This window comes from Uranotaenia lowii, chromosome 1 (assembly GCF_029784155.1).
Source record: "Uranotaenia lowii strain MFRU-FL chromosome 1, ASM2978415v1, whole genome shotgun sequence".
In the NCBI taxonomy this organism is placed as follows: Eukaryota; Metazoa; Arthropoda; class Insecta; order Diptera; family Culicidae; genus Uranotaenia; species Uranotaenia lowii.
Window position 1 is genome coordinate 162,573,509 of NC_073691.1, and position 25,459 is coordinate 162,598,967.

A 25,459-nucleotide genomic window follows, 5' to 3' on the forward strand; every position below is an offset into this window, starting at 1 on the left:
AAGTTCAGGTTATACTTAAACGAATAACATATTTGAATTAATATTTTTATTATAATTTTTCGTGTGGATAACAGTTTAAAATGATAAAAAAAATCTGAAAGCCACATGTCGTATGATTTTTCAAACTAAGTGCAATAATTCAAAAAAACTTTTTTTTTATTTTTTTTTTTCGAGCCCAAGAGTAAACATCGAACACAGCTGTACCGGAAAAGTTTTTCAATAACTGTCCGCCAACTGCAGCGTTGGAATAAAGTCGCGAATGCCACAAAGGTGGTAAAACGACTATAATCGAAACAAAAAAAAATTTTTTTTAAAGAAACAGGTTTGCTGTTTTGGCAAATTTTTCTAGAACATAATTTTATCTATGTAAGACATTCCAGTTTCGAGATATAGCTGAGGAATCAAGTATCCTCATTCTTCTCTACGCTTTTACAGAAGCAAAAACAAAGATTCATATTTGGTCCCGGTAGATGCTGTTGTTCTACATAGAAATCTCGATTTAGAAATAACCTTCATTTGTAATACATATTTCGAACTGCCATCTCCAAAATAAACAATTTTAATTAATGTAATAGAAATAAAAAAAATCGAATCCTCTCTGTTAAAATTTTTTAAAATTTTGTATGGAAAAAAGCTGATAATCTTCCAAATAGAGACTTCATTTAGGATAACAGAAATAGTTGCTTAAAGGTTATAAAAAACTTCCACTATACACTGAAAACCTGAAATTTCTACTAGAATTCCAGCAATCTTATGTTTTTCAATCTAAACGAAAACATACGGCCAATCTGAAAGTATGCAACAAACAAGAACGATTCGAAAAACTTCTCACGTTATGATTCTTTCATCGTTGGACAATTTCCCTTGGACCAGCTTCGAAAACCCTGCTCACGAAAACTCATCATCAAGTGTGACAGCTGTCATCGGAAGCCACTTGTCCATATGTCATCTCAGCATTTCTGGAGCAGCACCGAACAGGAAAACAGGACGGCTTTCAAATCCGGTCCAATAATCAAGCGGGGGGCGCGGTACGCCGGGGTGTCGAAGATGACACTTCAAGGTGCTACGAAAAAATTGAGATCCTTGTATGTGTATTTACATTATCATTTTTTTTTCCATACATATGCTGTAAGGATGATCCAAAATTAATGAATCTTTTCGAGAGATTTCGCAACATATAATCCGAGAAAAACGAAACCGAGGGAGAGAGGAAAAACCGACTTCATACACACTTGACTTTTTCATTTCATTTCGCAGCGGTTTCCGGAAAAGCTTCTTGAGCTGTACGATCCCTACGTCAAAGGCCCAGGAAATGAGAAAGCGTTTGTCGTGAATTTTTTCGAATGTATAAAAGGTTGTTGAGGCGAGTTTTTCTTTCGTACCTGGCATCTTATTTGAATACCTATGTATATACTTTTGATCCAGATTAACATCCGGAGAGAAGATGGAAAAATCCTTACAGTTTCTAGATATTTTTCAAATAACTGTTAATTTTTGAGCTCAACTTATATGTAACTAAACAAACTAGAATAGAATTTTTTTCAAATTAAAGGCTGTTATAACAAACAAAAAATCATTGATTCCCCTCGAATTCAGACGTGTCAGTCTTGGTAAAATTTTCTTTTTAGCATGAAAAGGCGACCCCGGAAAGGAGAAAAAGGTGGATGCGCAAATTTTTCCACTCGCATAACATTATCGCTAGCCTCGAAATTGGTTTCCCTTTCATTTGCAATCCACAAAAGCAATAACAGCATAAATCTTTAAAAAAAAGAACTCAAACAGGACGGAGTCAAACGGCAGCCAATTCTCGCAATGGTATTGCAAGGTTGGCGTTTTTTGAGTGGGTTACCGGAAAATTTGCGTTTTGTTGCTTGCTTTTTGGTTTCTCGGTATTTTTTTCGGGTGGCAAAAAGGTTTGAAGTGATACGAGATATGCAAATCTGAAGGTGTAGGTACCTTCGTTGTTGTTGACTCAGCTTTTGACATTATTAGCTTACATGATCGGTCTACAACAGAATACTCTATCGTTGGTAAGAAAAAAAAATCTTTTGAGGCGTTGATATATGATTTATACAAATTAGCACGACACGTGGGGTAAAGGATTCTTGGAAGAAAATTTTCCACAAGAGGTGGCTATCAGTTACAAGAATGTCCGTCTTGTTTCGAGGTTGATAATAAAGGTAGGGAATTTATTTTTTCTAGGTTCTAAAAATATTCCACTTTGTATCGCATTCGATGTAAATTCAAAATTCTGTTGTATGACAGATCTTTATGTATGGTGGTTTATCGATAAAATCAAGGTTTGAAATTTTTTAAAGGTAAATTGATCTCGACAAGAATTTTAGAGGTATCCTAACGATTTATAAAAATGTTGGAATCGTAGGTCGAGAATATCAAATGTTATCGCGAGACTGCGTTATCGAACTATCTGAGCGTTGTGTGATGCGATGTGGAAAAAAAACATATTTACATGTTAGTTCCAGATATTTCAAAAGCAAATATTCCTCCATAAATTCCAATGAAACGCCCAAAATCAAATCTCTCTCAAGACTCACGTTTCTACAAAAAAGATCCTCGCAAAGGGGGTTTTCGGCAGTTAGAGAACTTTCTTCTTTGAAATGCTCGAGTTCCCGAAACTGTTCGAGATGATGCAGATTGAAGCACAAGCTGTCTTTGTTTACCGGAGCCAGAAAAATCCGAAAACATTCTTAGCAACAGCCATTCCAATCTGTGCTTCTCCAGGCGATCTTTTACACTTGAGGCCGAACAAGAAACAAACACAAAGCAGCAGCAGCCTTAAAAATCTGCGCTCCCCGTGCTAATTCGTCTTTTCTACCGGGGCCAAATCAGAAACAAGTTTCTCGTAGCAACAGCTTTAAACATCTACGCTCCATGTGCCAACCCGTCTTTCCACCGAATCAGATACTAACAATCAGCAGCAGCCATAAAAATTTGTACTCTTGTGCCAATCCGTCTTCCCATCTGAGGCCGAGTCAAAACTTGCTTTTTTGTAGCAGCAGCCTAAAAAATCTGCTCTCCTTGTGCCAATCCGTCTTTCTGCTGGAGGCTGAATTCGAAACAAACTTTTGCGATTCGTATGAATTTGCTTCACGTAAAGGAATCAACTAAAATACTCAGCTGGCAAAGGGAGAGTAAAGGTATTTCGAGGTAGGATGATAAAACTCAAGGTTGTAGTAGTGAGGCTGTACGAATGATAAGAGGCCTGCTCTTGTCATTTGTCAGTTATTATAAATCCATACGTCTGGTTTCGCACACAGAGATGAAAGTCTCCGGCAAGTTATTAAATTGGTTGAAAATGCAGATTTCAGTAGTGGAATAGAGTTATCTTTATTCATGTTTCGTCTGTGAGGTCAGTAGAACACAACTATTTTAATTAGCGATAGCTAATTGTCACTTTCACTTCTTATATTTCCTAACCGGGAAAGTACTCATTTCTCAATGAGTACTTTGATATTCTTACCCAGAATATCTGGCAACACTGTTTTGTCACCACAAACACAATTCGAATATTCTCGCCTAACCGTGTGATGATGTAAGCATTTGTACCACGTTTATCATCATCACCTGTGTTCAGCAATCATTGATCTATTGTTCTCGATTGCGAATCGGAAATAGCAAGAGGAATCAATACAAATCTTGTTTTGGTTCTGCTCCAATCGGCAGCAATGTGGTTTGGTTTTGTCGCGGTGAAATCATAACGTTCCGCTAATGGATCGGCCCGCTCCGGAAAAGCGGTTCTGCTGCAGGTTTCGAAACCGTGAGTATCAACAAATTTTAATTCAATGGCCATAACACTCACAAGAATAGGTCAATGACTGACTATGTTTTGTTTGTCGGATTTTCTGAATCACTGATTTTGTATGGCATTTTCTGGATGGAAACTACCATGAATAGAATTGAAAATTTTCTTAATCAGGAAAATACACTGCACAAATTGCAGTTTTGTTTCAGACCTGAATGCGAGCTAATTGCAATCACAGAATAAGTTGATTCTATTATTTCAAAAATTGATTCTTAGGATATTGTTGGTGCTTTGTTCTTGGATATTCAAAAAACCTTTCGACACACTGAACCACGTCAAACTACTGTCCAAATTGAATGAATACGGAATAAGAGGTGCTGCTGACGACATCCTTCGCAGTAATTTATCGGAAATGAAACAATTCGTAGCGATCGAAAATACAAGAAGCAAGTTGAGAAACATTCATATCGGTGTACCCCAAGGTAGCAACATCGGTCCGTTACTTTTTCTTTTGTATGTAAACGACCTTTGTAATTTACCACTTAAAAGTGCAGCTCGATTATTTGATGATGAAAAAGCTATTTTTATTCAGCTATATCAACGAATGTTATAACGCAACAAATTGGAAATGATTTGAAATTACCTACTATCAAAATATTTCAACTGCAACTTGCTTTCTTAAACTATACAAAAACCAAACAGATATTGTTTCGATCTTCATATAAAAAATACTATCAAATAATGACCCAATTATGGTTGGAATGTTTGAGAGCGTTAATTGCTTAACGAACTTGGGAATTCACTAGGATGAAACACTTTCTTGGAATCGTCACTCAGAGAACCTAGTAAAATAAATTTCTCCTCTTTGCGGTGTTTTGTGGAAATCAAGAAACTTTGTGTACCAACATGTTCTTTTAAAGTTTTACTACGAATTTATTCAGTTTCATCTAAACTGTCTTATTTTGATATGGGAAAGAGCCTACTTGTCACATCTTCGAAAACTTCAAACCCTGAAACAAGTTGAGCACCTCTGACTTCCAGTGTGTGCTACACGGCTAACTCTTACCACAACACTTATACGCAAACCCAAATCTTGTAGCAATGATATAATTATTTACTAACACACGACATTTTAAAAAATTTAGCTAGCTTAAATTAGATCTACTCACGGTACAAATGGCACAAAACTGGAGCCAAAACAAACTTTGCCGTTCAATTTTGCGCCTTTTCTGGCCGCTAGGTTCTTTGTTTTTGTTTCCTTTCCTGTTCGTGCGTGATTGACATTCCACACTCTTAATTCTTAACACTGATTTTGGCTCGAATTAACCCAATCACTACACGCTCAAAATTAAACAAGCACAAATACTTCATTATAACACTACGACCCAACAGAATAGATGTCTCTCTCTGGGATCGCATAACATTCTTCCAATAACCGAACTCTGTAATTTCCAAACCGTTATATATGTTCATGAATACTCGTCAAAATAATTACTTGCAACGAAGCCGATCCATGACATCTTTTGGGCAAAAAAGCATCTCTTTTAAGGCACCTACAATATACAACGCCTTACCTACTGAAATAAAGACCATCAACAACCGTTCCATGTTTAAAGTCAAAGTAGTACAGTTATCAAAAGAAAAGTTGAATCGTTATAAAAGTCGATCAGCTACCAGTTTTTTAAATCAAATTTTGCTTGTTTTGTAGCATCATAGTTTTCTTTTGTCGTAACTTTCACTATTAATAAGTAAACTTAAGTAAAACTAGTATAATATTTGATTGATGTATGAAATGGATCTCTTTAAAGGAAATTTTCTTCCTTATCGTAATCTTGTTTAGTTATATCATACATTTCCTTGCACTACATAATAAACTTTTGTGTTCTCAGCATGATTGAAATTTTGCTCACGAGGAAGTTTCTTTATTTTTCTGCCAGACGTGCAGTAGCGCTTTTGCTGTGGGGGAGTGTGGTGGACTGCTACAAAAAATTGCAAAATATCTCTACGGAGCATGAATGATTGTAAACACTACGGAGTATAACGGAAACGTTGGTCATATAGTCTCTGTAACTGGACCATTATAGGAGCCAGTCGATAAGGCAGTTCCAAATCGTGCTAAAATAGCATTGGCGAATAAAATCAGAAGGAGAAAAAACAGTCAGACTCCCGTAGCATAAACAGGGTTTGTCCGGAAAGTAATAGGGCTGACTGTTTTCCGCTGCGATGTAACCCTCAGTTACAGATTTATTCGTTAGCTTCGCCACAATAATAATTTTAACACATACCTCGTTCTCAATTTCCTTGAACCATTCTAATCTTAACTTCCCAGACACTCTTGGGGCGTATAACAGTTAGGGTAACGGACCAATTTTGGACCGCTTTGGGAAGTGGCTATACTATTTTCTGAATTAAAAAAGTATATGTTACAATTTTTGACTGCTTTATCCGTTCATTACAACGATAGAGACTTTTTCTATCGAAACATGTCGTCGTTTGTTGCAATATAACAAGATTTAAGCCTAAAAACTCATTTTTCCGATCATTACTCTGGTCGTTATTTTGGACCACCAGGTTTCTATTTTGGACCACCCTTTGGACCTATTTTGGACCACCCTCAAACTAAATCTATATTTAGCTATATTTACGACAGCGATTGATGCGCAATTATGCGAAAAATGCAGCGATTCTTTTCCTTTGTCATTCTTGTAGTTAAGTTTGATTTGTTCACATTAATTTGTTCCTGAACTAACTTTCTTCAACTTTTCCCCAGCCTCTATTTAGGTACACTTGTTTGTTGAAACTGTTACAAAAATTTAACTCGTTACATATTTGCCGATTTATTGTTGGTTTTTCCTCGGTTTTTCCCCTCCTTTAAACGGGGTTTATATTTCGTCTATTCTATCTAACTAAGTATAATTTTCTTTTCGTAAATAATCGGTTGTAACCGAATGGTTGCAACCTTTAGACTAAACTGTCAATGATTTATTATGAAGCATAAAAAATAATGACTTAATTAAAAAATCGTGCATGTTCACTTTTTTCATGTTTTAAAGCTTCTTTAAGCTGTTGCTTTTGACAAATGCTTATCAAACAGTTACGATTAATGTGGATCAACAAGGTTTAAAGTTCTGAAAGTAAGTTAAAACAATCATTGGCTTGGGTTTATGTCGATTGAAATAAACCCCGTTTAAAGGCGGTTTGGGCCTTAGCTAGTCTATTATATAAAATTCTCTTGTAACGGTGTTTGTAGTACTACTCCTCCGGAATGACCCAAACGATTATAATGAAATTATTTTAAGAATATTCTGTGGGCATGCGAATCGGTTTATATCGAATAAAATAAACAAAAAGTCGCCTCAATTGTCCGTAATAATTAAATTTGTAGTTTTTTGAATGAAATTAAAGTCATGGCATCCCACTTTTCGAGATTATTTTTCCTTTGGGCGGTTTGTTTTTCGTCTCCAAGGTCGAGGCGTCGCGAACAAACGACGCGTAAGGATAGTAACCATGGCATCGCATACTGATTAGTGGGAAAATTTGGGCGCGTATTTCTCAACCAGGCATACTGTTAATGCACGTGGTTGCACTATGAAGCCTAGATGTGATTTTTTTTCTTTTTTAATTCCACCTCATTTATACAGCACATATTAATGAATGAGGCCTAGATGTGCCCAGATTGATATTTTGCCGATCGAATCAAAACCATTAGAACAATTTTAAATGGTTTAAAAATTTGATTTTGCGTTAATTATAGCACCAATTATTATTTAAAAAAGTATGAATTTAGTACTGATGGATATGAAATAATGATGTGACTCTTTGCGGACGTTTTAAAAAAGGGAAGTGGGAAGATGGACATACAATTGTATAATTCAATATGCCTAAGGTAAATTTTGATTCATATCGATAATACAATCCGATGAAAATGAACAGACACATGAACTGAACAAGAGCCTGTAGGGTATGTACTTAAAGGTCGAATGCACGGAATGTTTTGATTTTTTGCTTGCAAAAGTGAAAGTTGACAATAAAATAAACCATTTTTCATTATAAAAAGTGAGGATATGCACTTTCTTGAAGAATTTTCAGCTAAGAATATTTACAAATAATGTATAAATTATTTCAAGATCTTTAAATTGTTGGGACCGATAAACAATTTGACTAAATAATTTCCACTCCTGTCATTTCACACGCTGATACAAGTTCAAACGCGCTTTTCAGCCATGAAACATCAACCTTTTAAGAATTTCCTTTTTAAAATGATTCAGCTTTAAGTTCGAAAGGTCAGAAATGGGTATGTCGTGTGTTTAACCTGAAGTGGATATTCAAAATTAATGTCTGTGTAAATGAAGGTCATTTGCTTAAAACAGAATTCAGTAAAAGTGGAGTATTATGTTTTCACTTGCCTCAATAAGTGGGACAAATGTTAATTTAGAAACATCTCTTTGGCAACGTTTTTGAATATTTAACTTTCAACAAAAGTTTGTTGAGAACTGATTTAGTTATGCAATAAACAAACATTGATTTGTTTTTAAGAATAACATATTTTTCTTATATTTTTAAAAGTTCAACTATGGTAAAATCTGTTTGTATTTGCCCCGGTGTATCTGTATTGAAAATTGAATTTGAATTCAAGATTGAAATTAAAAAATAGAAGAAAGAGAAACTTTAATAACTGCTACCCTTTTCGGCGCAAAAATCATCATTTTGAGGTTTTTTCTTATGTTTACATGCAAATTTTAAGAAAATATTCATACCACCGTCGAAGCATGAACAATATTTTCTGGATAATTGAATCTGTTTTCAATTGATTGTCAATTAACAGATAAAGTCAGTAAACTGAAATCTTGAAATGTCTTAAAAGGACCCTCAGTAAAAGATAAATTGCTGTGATTCAGCTGAATAACAAATTTTTCGAATATATTTTTTTCCTTTAAAAACCATTCTGTTCCTTGATTCATTGAGTTACATTTTATTCATATGAATTAAATTTGCATATTTTGCTAAAACAACTGAAAATTAAGTAATCTTTAAGTATGAAGTATTCATGTTATGTTTGGCATAATATGAAAACTTACCTGACAAATGAAGCGAAATGTTACGTCGTTTAAATACAAAAAACGATGTTATAGTTGTTCGTTAGCATTTCTTGCATTGCAAGAAGGAAAAGGCTGAAAGTTCTTATCATTAGAACATACATAATGAAATTATTAGAAACTCTATGTAGCTTATAAAAACTGAGTTAAAGTTTCAGATATTGAAAAACAAATTTAGAGATCAATTTTAAGAAAATACTATTAAATCATCTTTGTACTGAGGTTAGAAACTTCACTCTTTTCAAAGAATTTGCTTCTAAATAATATTTAAATTTGGTTTGAAACGCTGTCTAGGATTTAAAATTGAGTTTCAATTATTTTAACAAATCAAATTAAATTTTGGAAGGTGAAGCAAAGCACACCGGGTCAGCTAGTTAATTGTATAAAATAATACCAAAATTCCAAACTTTATTTTTAGTAAGCGTTTAAAATAGTGTTCAAAATTCTTTTCATATCGTTGTTCAACGTCTTATTACATTCATGAACTTTTAACATCAAGTATAATACTCAGGTTATGTTGAGTGGTCCAAAATAAGTTTCTAAGGAATTTAGTAGGACCTATTTTCGACATGGGTAAATTTGGTATCAAAACAAGTTTTTTGGTTCTTCAAGCTTTCAAACTAGTTTTCAAGTGTTTTTTCATAACTTTGAACATGTTTGTAGTTGTTAAATTCATCACAGCTAGGCAGAAAACTTCTTGAAAGTTGACTTCAATAATAGCACGTCCTCCTGAAATGGGCTTAATTCGGCTCAACTGTGAAAATTGAAAACTGTATCTTCAATTTTCTCTCCCTTATCATCTTATTTAAATTGAATGTTTGACACGATTAGAATCATAAGAAGTAGCTTTAACTATATTTGTTAAAAAAAATCATGATTAAAATGTTTTATAAGGGAAATATTGGAAAAAAGCTGAAAGGTGGTCCAAAATATGTACCCGGTCCAAAATAAGTCCGTTACCCTATGTGCCCATGGGCGTCGGTCGCTCGTACTTTGGACGGGCTGAATCAAGGTGGATGGAACTGGTGATCAGATGTGAACATCCTATATTAAGCCATCTGTCGGTCGCTAGCCGAGTCGTCTTATGGAGACGAATACTGAGTGGGTAGAGCATAAATGTCAATTCTCGGGTTTCTCTTGTTCGCTCTTACAACACTATTAGCTTCGCAATAAGTCGTGTGTGCGAGTATTTTTGTAAAACAAGGTTGAATAATTCAGACATGTGATTGTGGGGAGTTTTTATTATTTCTAGTGTTGTATTTCAGGATAGAGTGAGGATTGCAGTTAAATCCTGTAAAATTACCATCATTTATCGTGAAAATAGTACGTTAGCTAGAATAAAGGTGTGTAATTCAGTAATTATGAAACCAATTGTTAAACATAACCTAATTGTAACCTACAATAGTACAGGATTTTACAACCGCCACGTGTACTATTAACGCCTTTTTTATAAGGAAAAAAGCAAGCAGAGAAAAAAAGTAATTGTTACTAAAAATATTGTTTCGCTATTCTCCACCATATGAAAACAGTGTACTTGCATAAATCGAATTTATTGTTAAAATTGTAATTTCTTAAAAGTGTACTTGCTAAAATTATGTTCACGAAAAATGTTAACGGAGTGAAAAGAAGGCTAACTAAAAGAGGAATTAATGCGTTGGATAGGTCCAAGAAGGGCCTTTTTTGCTCTATATTTTAAAACAAAATACAGGTCCTGGTGCCGTTGTTTACCACGTGTGACCTTGTACACATTCAGCGAGCGCGGTTGCCATTCTGAGCTAACATAACCTCACCCTCACTCATCATACCGGACAGAAAGAACTAACGGGTGTTAAATAAAAATGAGAATGTTTTCAATACCTTTCAGTAACTCAAATAAAGAGCGTAAAATTTTCTTTCTCCAAGAAAATTGCTCTTTGGGCTCCCTAGAAACAGTAGGCGTGTTCACGGAGAAAAAAGACGATAGTTGTTCCAATCATTTCAGCTTTTTATACCAATAATCGAAATGCAGTTGATTTTTTCGCATTCAACTACTTATATCATAGATTCAACTACAAACTTCTAATTGTACTTACGCAATCAACTATCAATATAATGCATTCAACTGTATGATTTATTTCATGCATTCAACTATAAATACAATAGATTCAACTACAAACTGCTGATTGACCTTATGCAATCAACTATGAATATAATAGATTCAATTGTAATGGTATAATTGATTCAATTGTAATGGTATAATTGATTCAACTGTAGATATGATAGATTCAACTACAATTGTATGATTGATTTTAGGCATTCAACTATAAATATAATAGATTCAACTGTAGTGGTATAATTGATTAAACTGTAAATATGATAGATGCAACTGTAGTGGTATAATTGATTCAATTGTAAATATGATAGATTCAACTACAAATGTATAATTGATTCTAAGAATTGAAGCGTAGATATAGTAAATGAAACTATATTGTTATGATAGTTATGATATACACAATTTTTCTTGCCGCCATTTTCGCTCTTGCCGTCGTCGCGTCGTGTGTCCACGTTTGTTTGTACGAGGTTAAAATCAAACCGAGCAATAATTACGGTGATAATTGTGACCGGCTCGAGCCCGGGGCCAAGAAAAGCGAACGCTACATAAGAATCGACAATCAGGGTCGATATGATATCACCCAAAATATCGAACATTTGCGAAAAGTGATCAAAACCTTCGGAGGAGGAACGGGTTTTGCTGCTGCTCGGTTTCAAAGCTAAGAAACTCAATTCTACCTGCGGAAACCACTCCATGGGTGGGTGAATCGCGGTAGGATGAATGATAGAAAGCGCTGTAAAATTCAAACCAAACAGTGGCCCCTGAAAAATGACCGAAAACTGCCGACGAAAGCGAACAATAAAATGCTTAATTGTATCCGGCTGGTAAGTTTAATAATGCTATAATTTCAATTATTTTAAAACCCAGATATTTCTTTAAGATCTTTAATCTATTTGATCATGGGAACCGAAATGTTATTAATAAGTGTTACTTGTAACTATCAATAAACAAAAAATCTTCTGGCTGCTTTCAGATCCGGGTCCGGTCCAGCCACCATATGACACGTCATCGTCTGACTTCCAAATTCAACAACCAACTGTTAGCGGTTGCGGATTATTGCTCGTTCCATCAGTTAGCACTATTGGAACGTCCAGCTGCAATCTGTTGAACCCGATTGTCATTTCGAAGTTCGATTTGATTCAGGATGTGGTAAAAACTTTGCTCCAAAATGTTCCGAGCTTGATTCGTTGCATGAATTAAAAAAGAAAATGCGGACAAGTTTGTTATATTAGCCATAGAGCATAGCATTGAGTAACTAAAACAGTTTTTGATGGTGCATAAAAGCAGAAAAGTTTAAACAGGTACTTAATAACGTTTATTTTTATTTATAATAATAAGAGGCTTAAGTTTGTTTAAACATAAAAATGGAAAATTAGTTTAAAAATATATAATGTTCATATTCTTTTGCTCGCTTTCATTTCGGAACCTAGAATAAAGGTTCTGAGTCATCTGAAATAATTAAAACCTCCGAAACTACCTTTTTCCTAATTGCATATATGAATTAAATCAAATGAAATTAACTTTTAATTCTATAATACACTATAATTGAAACAACTATAAATATAATTGAATCAACTGTTTTTGTATAGTTGAATTAACTATATATATAATAGAATCAATCATACGATTATAGTTGAAACTATCATATTTATGGTTGAATGAAGAAATTCAATCATACATATGTAGTTGAATCTATGATATTTATAGTTGAGTGCACAAAATCAATCATATCAATAAAGTGGAATCTATTATATATATTTTTAAACACAAAAAAACAAACCGATAGTCTATTGTATATATAGTTGGAAGTTTGATATTTATAGTTAGCCGAGAATCAATCAGAAATATGATTAAATGTAAGTGGATTATTGTTAAAAATACTATACTTTTTTCTCCGTGTTTAGTTTTGCTAGTTTGAATTTAGTCAAAGCAAAGATGGCGTCGAAAAAGCACGTGCTTCGCGAACGCATTGTACGGTTCTACGAAACGCATTTCCAGCAAGGAAAAAAGTTCACGGTGGCACATTTTAAGGAAGAAAATGTACCTGTCAGTACGGTATATCGTATCCTGGGTTCCCTGAACGTAGAGCGGAAGGTCGGAAGTGGTCGTCCGGTGACGATAATGACGAAGCAGAGGAAGACATCGTTAAAGAAGCTGTTTGACAACAAGGACGCAACCAGCCTGCGTGACGCCGGTTGGAAATATGGCTGCTCCCACGTATTGATCGATCGTACCCTCAAGATGGAAGGAATCGTCTGCAGAAAGAAGACGAGGTCGCCGGAGTACACGGAGGAGCAGATTGAGACGGTTAAATCACAGTGTCGGTGGATGACCAAAAAATACCGCGGGACGTCATGCGTTCTGGCTGGCTGGCGTACCTTGAGGAGAAAAAGATACCGTTCGTGCCGAAAGATCGTAACCCAACAAACTTGCCCCAGTGCCGCCCAATAGAAGATTTCTTTGACTCATTCAGTGCCCTAGTGTATAAAAACAATTGTAGGGCCAAAGACACGAAGCAACTGACTACAAGAATCCGGAATTGTATCCGGAAAATGGACGTAAGTGCCGTACAACGTTCTTGTGAGAGCATCGCGACAAAGTTGCGTCGAACATCAGACCACGGCCCTTACTCAAACATTCACTGACATTTTTTTGGAAAAAATACATTATGTTATTGATAAAAAAAAATACTGAAATCGATGAAAAAAAAATAACAATATTTTTTTATATGTGATTGAAAAAATTCTCATTTTTTATTTAACACCCGTTACAAGGATCGAAAAGGTTGGTTCCAAGCCAGAAATACGCTCTCTCTGGTACTTAGACCCACAGCCAAGGCCTCCGGAACCGCTTTTGACGCCATCTTGTGCGACATCTGTCTTAAGTCGCCTAAAGGGAAGCTGTCAAGCTGTTTATCAATGGCTGACACTACCGTGTAATCCCGTAACGCCAAGCTACAACTTCTCTGCGTTCTGTCAGCGCCCACGCATTTCCTACATCGAAGAAAAAAATCAGTATCACGCAAGTACACTCAAATGTGACGTCACGTAAAATTTATAGTTAACTCTTTATGTAATAATATACAATCAAACATGTTAAAAACTTTGGTGGAGTTCAGTTAGAGTACAGCCTTGGGGGTGTAAAAGTTTTCCACAATCTCAATTGGTTCCTTTTCTGCTGATAAAATTCTTTGTATTCCATTTTTTTCGCAGTAAGATAGCAGATTGCCTGTAATTTCACATTTTGATTCTAGAAAAGTGGTTAAACACCACTGTCGTTTTCGACCAGGTTGTAGGAACCCACGAATTTTCTATGGACCGATAGGCGAAGCGGTTCGCAACCGTTTTGAGTTCCCTTACCCCCGGTTCCTTGGTTGCTAGTAACTCAGCCGATGACAATTCTTTCACTGTGTGAGCGACCTTATGAGATACCACCCACCTCCTATGCAAAACATATTTGTTTTTCCCTTCCCCGAGAGCTGGAGGGTAACAGCGACTGTACTTCGGATCGTGTGCGCGCCAACTGATTAAGGTAGAGGGCGTTCCTAGCTAACGAACGATCGGCTGTTCGGTTGTTTCCTTGCAAGGGGAGAACCAGGAGAGCCTTTTTCGCACGACGTGTTTTTGGAAGTGGTGCAAGCCGAAAATGCAGCGTTCGTTAGACAAGAACGCGATCAAATTCTGTGTGAAACTCGGTAAATCTGCGACAGAGACATTTGAAATGATCAAGCCAGCGAAACACACCATTTCTTGCTAAAGCAACATCTGAGTAACCTGCTTGGTCATTTCAAACGTGTCTGTCGCAGATTTACCGAGTTTCACGCAGAATTTGATCGCGTTCTGGTCTAACAAACACTGCATTTTCGACTTGCACCACTCAGAGAAACACGTCGTGCGAAGGTGGCTCTCCTGGTTCTCCCGTTGCTAGGAGACAACCGAACAGCTGCTTGTTCGTTAGCTAGAAACGACCTCTACCTTATCCGGTCGGCGCGCATACGATCCGAAGTACAGTCGCGGCGGAAAACAGTCAGTCCTATTACCTTTCGGACAAACCCTGTGCAGTAATGCATTGAAAGCTAAAAATGGCGGGTTCAAAGTCGCACAGTTTAGTCAGTAATTGATGCAGGTTGAAAAATGTTCTTATACGAATTTCGGTATTTCAATCTCCAACGAAAACAAAAATTTATTGATAAAAATGTGTGGTACTTTAATTCAAATTCACTAGTACAAACCAGTTGACGCTTTATCGCCAATTTTCTTAAACAAGTTAATTGATGGGACACAATCACTAGGTTGCAACCGAACTGATCTATCGATTAGCTGACTTTTCAAAGAACTTTTTATCGATGTAACCCAAAAATGGCTGAACGATTTTCGAAAACACTGCCATTAGCACTAGAACTCCAAAGAATGCAAACCACACACGCATTCCGGAACACTTGGGACACTTTTCCAAAATGATATCGTTCACCATGACCTTCCAACTTGGGTGCAGCAGCTTTTGATCGTCATCGGTCAAATGTTCGGTGCAGTGCTGCATCCATTTGTTGAGTTTCCGGATCGAATCGCAGCTGCAATTGGAATCCTTCGGCGGGTTCGGCGGGTCAGTCGGATCAAATTCCATGTCTCTGGTAGCCTGATGTAGCTCTCGGATCAGCGAGTTAAAAATTATCTTGCCGCTGGGGGTCGATATGTTCAGTTGCCCTCCCGGAACAAAGTCGAGCTGAATCCGATCGGAGAAAAAGAAACATTTGGGGCTAGTTGTGTTCCAATTAACCATCATTTCCGAGCAAGCTGCTAGTCGATGTTCTTGGGTGGCGTGCAGTTGCATCAGCATAACTTCCCTATCCTGATTCGGGGAATAGCAAGATAGGTTCAGCTGCAGGAGGAATGACATCATCTCGTTGCGATAGCCAAATGATGTTTGAAGACATTTGTCGGGAATAGACTGGAGCGACATTACCAGGTCCCGGGTTCGTTTTATTTTAGTCCCGAGCGAAATATTAGGCCGTACATCAGCTACTGCAAGGGGCCACGTGATCATGCTTTCCATACAGCTTCCAAAGTTTGAAAAACGAGTGCAATCGGTAGACTGGTAAGCGATTGAACACTTTCTGCTCGGTATTATTAAGGCTAATGGATTTACAGTGAAAGCCGCTCCCAATATGAAACTGACCGACAACGTTTGAAACATGACGTGATAGAAGGACAATTCAACTGAGAATGCTGAAGGCGCCCTGAATGCTTTTTTTTGACGACATCTGTGATGCAATCTAATTGACTGTTCCTTTAATAATTTATGAATTCATAAGCTCGTTTGTATGAAAATGGAAAAAAAAAATCGGATAAAAAATCCAGGAAAATGTAGAAGACTCGAAATGGATCCTAATTATCTATCCCACACATATTATAGAAACATCAATCAAAATCACATTACATATGCGCATGGCTAGTCAATACTAGGATTGTTGATAGCGTCATTCAGATGTATTTTGAATTTATTTGAAAAATGAAAATTAAATTTGAGTTAACAGTTTGAATTTCTAGATTGATTTTATAACGACATGACCTGATGAACATAATTCCTAAAATTCACTCGGCACATGGCAATCGTTCCATAATTTTCCGGTCATCCCACATTCGTCAGATGACGCTTGGTCTAACCACCTCGCTCGTTGCGCCCCTGCTCGTCTCGTTCCTCCCGGATTCCAAGCGAACGCCCATTTTGCAGGACAGTCGTCTGACATTCTCGCAACATGTCCTGCCGAGCTTATCCGGCCAGCCTTAACCAGCTTCTTGAAACTGGGTTCGCCGTATTTAGAGTCGTACGAGCTCGTGGTTCATCCTTCGCCTATATACTCCGTTCTCTTGCACGCTGCCAAAGATGGTTCTTAACACTCGTCGCTCGAATACTTCGAGAGTACGCAGGTCCTTCTCGAGCAATATCCATGTCTCGTGCCCGTAGAGAACACTGGACGAGCGAGCTCGGTTGGCATATGATCCGCAGGCCAGCATATACTTCGTATTGGACGTATCTATTAATCATTAATCCAATCCTCTTGGTTCACATTTCAATTTGCGGTACACCTTCTTCATCGCCACTGATGTTTGCCGACTATATCAATGTCATCGGCAAGGCAAATAAGTTCAAAGGATCTGTTGAAAATCGTGCCCTATATTTCGCTCACCGCTCGTAGAAAAACACCTTCTAGCGCTACGTTGAACATCATGCAGGATAGACCATCGCTCTGTCGAAGCCCCCTGCGTGATTCGAATGAACTCGACAATTCGCCCGAAATCCGCACACAGCACTTCGTCGCCTTGATCAGTCTGGTCAGCTTCCCGGAAAAGCCGTTCTCGTCCATGATTCTCCATAGCTCGTCACGGTCGATCTTGTCGTATGCGGCTTTGAAGTCGATGATTTGGTGAGTAGGGGCTTGGTGTTCACGGCATTTTTGGAGGATTTGCCGTAGTTTAAAGATCTGGTCCGTCGAAGACCGCCCCTCAATGAAGCCGCCTTGATGACTTCCCACAAATTTGTTTGTTTGTGGCGGAGTAGGATTTAGGATAGCACCTTGATAGCACGGCATTGAGGACCCCCTCCTTATATATGAGGCATATTATCCCCTCCTTTCACTTCTCCGGTACCTGTTCTGTGTCCCAGATCCGGACTATCAACTGGTGTAGGAGATCGACCATCTTGTCCGGGCCCATTTTGATGAGTTCAGCTGCGATACCATCCTACCGATTTGTTACTACTCAACAGGTGAATGACTCTGTTAACACGTTCGTCGCCACGCTCATTTTGGTAGTTTTACTAGCCCGGCCCAAAGAAATTTTCAGAGAGTGAAAGCAAAGAGGGAGAACTCCCATATTTGAAACGTGTGGCGAAGCTGAGCGGTAAACTCAAGTAAGAGAGCGTCACACGCTTTTCGATGTGACGGGGCCCCCCAGGAAATACACCCGTCACCCGAATATGGGTGCCGAGGCGACGAACGTGTTAACTGCACTTATCGTAGGGAGTAGCTCTTCTACGTCGTTTACTTTGCCGACGATGTATCTTTCCCCACCGTCTTGATTTCCTGCATGTGCACCGTTCAGATGTTCATCGAAGTGCTGCTTCCATCTTTTGATCAACTCACGATTGTCCGTCAGGATGCCTCCGTCTTTAACCCAGCTCATTTCGGCTTGCGGTACGATGCGTTGACTCTGATAGAACTTTCGTGTTTCTTGGAAATGATGAAGCTGCACCAACTCTTCGAGCTCCTCCTCCACCAGTCGGCTATTTTTTCCAAGAAGAGACGGACTTGTTGCCTCTTCCGCTGTTAGTGATTTTCCACGTTTCGATGGGTGCTTCTTTGCATTCGTCCCACACTCCTCGTTGAACCAGTCGTTCCGTCGAGTTCGTTCCACATGCACGATGACGTTCTCCGCAACGCTGTAGATGACTGTCTCGATGGTATCCCAACTAACAGTCCTCGAGAGGAGCTTCGTCAAGGTTGCCTTCTGTCGGCGCATCTTCACCAGCTATTGGTCTGACTCAGTGGTCGGCAACCTTTTGAGTCAAAAGAGCCAAAAGTGACAAGTTTTCATATTTTGAAGCTTTTGAAGAGCCACAGGTTTTTTTTCCCACCAATCAAAAATAATAACGAAAAGTAAAACTGCACTTGTTGAAAAAGGATCCATTTATTGATATAAAACAAGTATACAGATTGACTACTTATTATTTAAGTAAAACTTAACTATTAAACATTTCATTAACTATTTAATATTTCATAACAATAGAAATATGTATTTAAAGAAGGCACGGTTGAGCAACTTATGTAAACGAAAAAAAATACTTGAAAAATCAATGTAGTTAAAAAACATTTTCCAATAAACAAAAATTAATGGGATCGTTGGTTTTGCATTTCGTTTGATAGTTTCGATAAATCTGGTTCGTAACTTGTTGTTTTAAGTTTCAAACAAGATTCCAAGTTGTCGTTGGTAAGCTGACTCCTCGTTTTACTCTTGATTAAGTTCATGGAAGAGAAAGCTTGTTCGCAAGAATAAGTCGAACCAAAGATAGTCAGCACTCCAAATGCCAACTTTTTTACCTCACTATACCTGGCGGGGAGACTATTCCATACGATAAATATAAGTTCCTCAACTCTTGGCAATTCATGCAATGCTGTCCATTTTTTCTGTGTCACGTACATACATTTTTGTACTTCCAGCTCTTCTAATTTGTTCTGCAGTTCTGTAAATTTTCCACTCCACAAAGTTTTTGTTTTTAAATCGATAAACTGCATCTCAAGAGACCCAACGTCAATGCCAAATGGTTTCAGATTGATTTCTTTGCAATTTGTATTGAGAGGATTTACGACAAACGTTAAAGTGGTTCTGTTAATTCTGAAATGCTCGAATCTGGAAGCAAATTCATTTTTCATTTTTGTCAAGACTGTGCCAAAATAAATCGTGTCAACAGTTGCACCGGTGCTATCACGATAATTCTTTAAAAGTTGAAAATGAATCAATTGTCCGTTTCGAATATCTTCTTCGAAAATAATGATTTTTTCTTGAAAACAAACCAATTCCTCAACCAACATGTAGGCTGGGTTTCCTTTTCCTTGTAGTTTAAGGTTAAGCTCGTTTAACTTTGCTGTGATATCCACCATGAAGTAAAATTTCTGCAACCATTCTTCGTCCTCTAGCTGAGGATGATTAATGCCCTTGCTCTTGAGGAATATATTGATTTCTTTAATGCATGAAGCAAATCTTTTCAATACTTTACCTCTGGAAAGCCATCGCACTTTGTTGTGCAGAAGAAGGTCGGAATACTGATTCTCCATTTCGGCCAAGACCTCCTTGAACTGACGGTGATACAGTGGATTTGTTAAGATGCTGTTAACAATCTTGATCACTAAATTCATAATTTCAACTATTTCACTGGGAAACGCCTGGGCACAAAGTGCTTCTTGATGAATGATACAGTGAAATGTAAAAATTTCGTGGTCAATTTTGCTCTGAAGTATCGTTGTTGCTCCTTTATTTCTGCCAGTCATGCTTCTTGCTCCATCGGTTGCTATGGCTACGATTTTGTTCAAATCAATGTTATTTTTTGCAAGGCATTTAAGAACAGCATTAGCGATGTCTTCTCCTCTAGTTTGTCCTGCAAGCGGTAGCAATCCAAGAAGCTCTTCTTTTGGGCCTTGGACACTATTATACTTTGCAAAAAGAGCGACTTGTGCGGTATCAGTAATGTCGCAAGACTCATCAATTGCAAGTGATAAGGCAGTAGACTGTCGAATGTCCTCCACTTGCAAAGATGTAACATTCGAAGACATTTTATGCACCCTATCTTGCACTGTTTTGGCTGATAATGGCAAATCATTAATTTTTTTCAAGATTTCTTGGTGGTTTTTAAAATCACGAAAAAGTTCTTTGGACGCACTAACGAAGCAAGCCTTTACGAAGTCACCATCTGAGAATGGTTTGCCCTTTTTTGCAATTTCCAAAGACACTGCAAAACTTGCCAAATTGACGCTGTTCTTCGATTGCGTCCAAATGTTCAGCAATGAACATGACTTTTGATTCCGTTGATGAAGCTCTTCAACGGCTTTCTTTCGTTCTTCACCAGCGGGATATTTTCTTGCAAATATTGCATGCTTTTTGTTGAAGTGTCTTTCCAAATTAGACTTTTTGTTATGTGCCAGCTTTTCGTGACAAATTAAACAAGTTGGTAGGCCATCTGAATTACATACGAACGCCAAAGACTCTGTCCAATCCTGATTGAATTCTCGATTTTCATCTTCTACTCTTCTTTTTTTCGTTGTAGAAGCCATGCTTGTCGTTCACCTGTAATTGATTTTTTTTTGGTCAGATAGACATCCAAAGAGCAGAGAAGGAATTTGAATTATCTTGCCATGTCATTGATACCCACTTTGTTATATAAAAGCTTTTGGATAAAAAATAACGGCAATTTAAAAAAACTTTCAACTGGAAATTTTAAAATTTGACAACATTTAAATTTAGTTTTTGAATAAAGTATGGAACACTGCTAGACCGTCATTCATGCGAAAACACACTTTTTTTTTTTCAATATAATACCTTTATCAGTATTATTGCAATTCATTTTTTTTTTCTTATAATTGAACCTTCATCCGTCCCGTTAGAGTTCCTGGAGTGTCAATTCGACATTCCTGACTAAGACCGCTATATCTTTCTTGTTTCTCGACCGATTTTAACAAAATTTAAAGTTTTTTAAATTTCATAATGCAACTCATATATAAGTTTTTATACAATATTTAGCTACAACACTTCAGTTTTGCGTTATTCAAAGTCTAAAAAAAAAAAATCAAAAAATACATGCTTTGGAAAGACTGTAGATCAGCTATGGAATACTAAAAAAACATTGATTCTATAAATAGAAAATTTACGAATCAAAACCGTTGCTCTACAAATAGTTCAACAAATTTCTATTTTATCAAAATCCGTGCTTGCTACTCGTGAAAAGTAATCGCTAATTTACATGGAATGTCACTATTTATTTATCACGATCCAATCTGAACAATATCGAATTATAAGTTTTTATTTTGGTAAATATTACGTAGGTTTCAGATTAAAAAATTGCTGTTCCGAAATTACAAAACTCACCTTTTTGAAGTAACAAAGCTCGATTAGGGATAATTTTTCCAAATCTATAAGTGAAAATAAAACAAAAATGTAACCTGAGCACGGTATTGAAACCTAGCAATAAGACTACCGTTCGGATTTTTATTAGACAATTTCGCATTCAGATGTAGTCATCGCGTGTAGCTCGAAGTTTTGCAGTTCGAGTAGATCTATTTAGCGAAGATTGTAATGAGTTTAGCGATTTAATTGACAATCGTTATAACTTACCAATAAGATTCTGCCAATAGGAATAAAATTTTGATTTAACGTTTCACTTTCAAAAGAATATTGATGTAAATGATAGCAAAACAACAACACTTCTTTCTTGATTTGATTTGTTTTGGTTTTTTGCTACACTCTGAACCGCGCCTATCTAAACATTGTGTAGTTTGCACGTCATACGAAATTCAAGTACATTCTATCGAATTTGGGAATGCTTAACTCAGAAATTGAGATCTTTGAAAAGAGAAAAAGTTTACTTTCGAGAATATGCTCCAGAACTCCAGAGACTTTTTTGACTTGGTCAAAATGAGCAAAGAGCCGCAGCCGGGCATCAAAAGAGCCGCAGGTTGCCGACCTATGGCTGACTCGATGTTGGCGTTTCGACAGGATCTGACGTCGATGACGTCCGAGAAGTGCCGGCTGTCTATCAAAACGTGATCGATCTGTGATTGCGTTTGATACGGTGATTTCCAGGTGTACTTGTGTGGGAGGCGATGCTGGACAAGGTACTACGTATGGCCATTCGTTTGGAGGCAGTGAATTCTATAAGTCTGAGGGCGTTTTTGTTGGTCAGCTTGTACGCACAGAACCTTCCAATTAAATTTGCGGATCTTCAATTTGTTAGAGAGCAGTTACTATCCCTGAAATTTAGAGATTGGTAGTTCCATGTTCCAAGTTTCCAATCGCTGGTCCCATTTCGTCGCATGGGTCTTTGCCGATTTCTATACCAAATTTATTGTTCATTGTTCGTTACTTACTTACTTACTTATCTAATGGCCCAGCGTCGATTCTCCGGCGCATAGTTTCGTGGTAAAAGACCTCCACTGTTGACGAACCGGAGCCAGCGTCTTCACTTAGTTCCAGTCAAGATTCTCGTCGACAGTTCGTATTTCGGCGGCTAGCCACGAATTTCTGGGCCTGCTCCTCCTTCGATATCTCTCTGGATTCCATTAAAGCGCCTCTCTGCAATTCTCGTTCTCATCTCTTTGTAGCTTGTGCCTTATTCATCTCCACTTGCGTTTGTGTTTCCGAATCTCGATTTCTTGCGTGCGATGTAGATCATTATTAAGATCCAAATTGCCGGGTTATCAAGCACGGATGATACTCCGCAGGCAGCGATTCACAAATACTTGAAGTTTTCGCGTCGTCACCGCTTATGTACACCAAGTTTCGCACCCGTACAACAATACGGATTTGACGTTTGAGTTGAAGATTCGGATCTTAGTTCGTAGAGAGATCTGGCGTGAGCGCCAGATGTTTCGGAGACTTGCAAACGTAAATCGGGCTTTTCTGATCCGGGTTTCGATGTCTTTCCTGGTACCGCCATCAGGCGTTATCTGACTACCAAGATACTGGAAACACTTGGAAGCACTTGGAAGCACTTGGAAGCGAGCAAAGCAACATCGTCAGCCAGGTCAAGTTCGTTCATTTGCTCCATTGTCGAAGGATTCGACGGCAACCCTCGGTTCGGACTATCTAAAGTCAATCGATTCAGTCAAGATCTCATCCATTACAATGATAAAAAGCAGCGGTGATAAGATACATCCCTGTCTCACTCCAACAGTTACCGGGATTGGTTCGGACACTGTCGTTTAAGAGCTTGCATGAATATGACTTGTACTGTGATTTGATGAGATGGACTAGTTTCTCTGGGACTTCTCGTCGCCTTAGAGCCGCCCAGATGTTTTTGAGGTTAAGTCGGTCGAATACTTTTTCGAAATCAACGATCACCAACAGAAGAGAGTCCTGGAATTTGTTGGTTTGTTCCAGTACTATTCGTAGCGCTGTGATATGGTTCACACATGATCGTAGGGATCAGAATCCAGGCTGTCGCCTTCGAAGTGTGGCGTCGATTTTCTCCTGGATCCTGTTTAGGATAACTTTGGAGAGTACTTTGAAGGTTGTACAGATCAAAGTTATGCCACGCCAGCGGTCAGGTCTTCTTTCTTCGGGACCTTTACAAGGATACCCTGCATCCAGTCGGCCTGGAATGTTTCAGTATCCCAAATGTCAGCGTCTTTTCGCTGCAACATTGCAATCGATTCCAGGCATCTTTGATTGCGCTTCTGTTTCAGCAAACGAGGACGCTTCCGAGTTGACGCCATTTATGCGACTTACTGTTGGCGCTTCGGGCTGCGGGTTCTGTTGGCCATCGCTATTTGTGACTCGGAAGAGTTGTTCAAAATGCTCAGTCCAACGCTTGAGCTCTCGGTTTGATCTGTCAACCTGCTCGGTCTTTCAGCGGCATTCTTGCATAAGTCCTTGCACCGGCGAAAAATGTCATAAAGTAATCGGATATCTCCATTGGCGGCGGCTCTTTCTCTCTCTTCGGCTAGGGAGTTTGTCCAGGCTCTCTTGTCTCGTCTACAAGCTCGTTTAACTGCCTTTTCCAGCCTTTTCCATATCGTAAGCGGGCGGCTGCTTTGGCTGACCCGGTACATGCCTGCTCAATTCCGACTTTCGCCTTTCTCCGATCATCGACCATCCTCCAGGTTTCATCCGACATAATTTCTGCACCAGTTGCTCAAAAAGGCTGTCAAAATCGGGTGCTTAAGTGGATATAAGAGATTGTGTTGAATTCGATGATGTAGTAATACGACCCAAATTTGAGAAAACAACCTGAATTGCTTTTCATAAATTCTTCTTCAAACGAACATCTTTGAATTTTTCCAGGTGGGTTCTGATTGGTTGATTCTAAAGTTTGTGTTGTAAAAAAATATGTCTTCTCATTACAGAGAAGGTATTTAAAAAAACGATCACAGTAAAATTTAACCCATCATTCAATGATGGAAGAATACATAATAAAAAAAACCAACCGGAGAGACGGAGAGTGTATTCAAATCGACTTACTCTTTTTTCATTTTTTTTCGGAAGCAAAGCCTCGGTTACACTGAAAATGTAGATGTTATCGCGGCAAGTATCATTGTGTGATCTTTTTTGTTCCTGCCAACAACCCACGCACACCGATTTTCATTCCTGCCATCCTGGCATCGTTTTTATTATGGCAGAAATTGAATTCTACTCCCGCCCGGAAGCTGCCTCAAAGTTTGGTTGTTTAAAGTAAATAATACCATTATGGTTTCGCGGATTCGATGAATTTACTGCCTCGTGCCGCTAATACCATTATTGGCATTGGCTGTTGCTTTGTCCCATTTTTTGGGACACCGTCTTTATGAAACTTTATTGGATGTTCGTGTAGGAAAATATTCACATTACAATTTTCTCGGAAAACACGTAACTTAACTTTAAAGCCAAAGTAATATTGTTTCTGTTTTGGAATGTTACGTTGAATATTTTGATGAATGAAGTAACGTATTTCACTTTGCCATGCTCAAGCACAAACCAGACGGCCAGCAGGAATGGTAATCGAAAAGCGATTGTAACAAACTGTTTGACGGCGTTTCTTGTTCAATTAAATTCCTGTCAATTCCATCGATGATTGAGGCAGGTAAAATAACCCCCGTCGAGCTTGTTCATTAGCACAATTACGGTTACAGTTGTACCGGTGTCATTAATGTATCTGTCATTAGCAATAGAGAACTTTCCGGATGCTGTGTGATCCTGTGGAGTTAAGCGAAGAAACCATTTCACATTTTTTGGAGTGAAGTTCGTCAAACTGTTCCTAGTTATTCAT

The 25,459-nt window shown here is 37.9% G+C and overlaps 1 protein-coding gene across 1 annotated transcript; it reads right to left on the reverse strand.

Moving 5' to 3' along the window:
* Positions 1 to 17,583: 17,583 nt before the first annotated feature.
* LOC129738088 (general transcription factor II-I repeat domain-containing protein 2-like) lies at positions 17,584 to 20,276 on the reverse strand. Its single transcript, XM_055729275.1, has 2 exons — positions 19,521 to 20,276; positions 17,584 to 17,691 (listed from the first exon to the last, which is right to left on the reverse strand). The coding sequence occupies exons 1-2, from the start codon at positions 20,274 to 20,276 to the stop codon at positions 17,584 to 17,586; spliced, it is 864 nt and encodes a 287-aa protein (XP_055585250.1).
* Between the last annotated feature and the right edge of the window lie 5,183 nt (positions 20,277 to 25,459).

Coding starts and splice junctions, on each gene's coding strand:
- LOC129738088 (XM_055729275.1), bottom strand. CDS start 20,276: ATGTCTTCGAATGTTACATCTTTGCAAGTGGAGGACATTCGACAGTCT. Junction 17,692..19,520: donor ACATGTTGGTTGAGGAATTG/GTTTGTTTTCAA, acceptor ACAAATCGGTAG/GATGGTATCGCAGCTGAACT.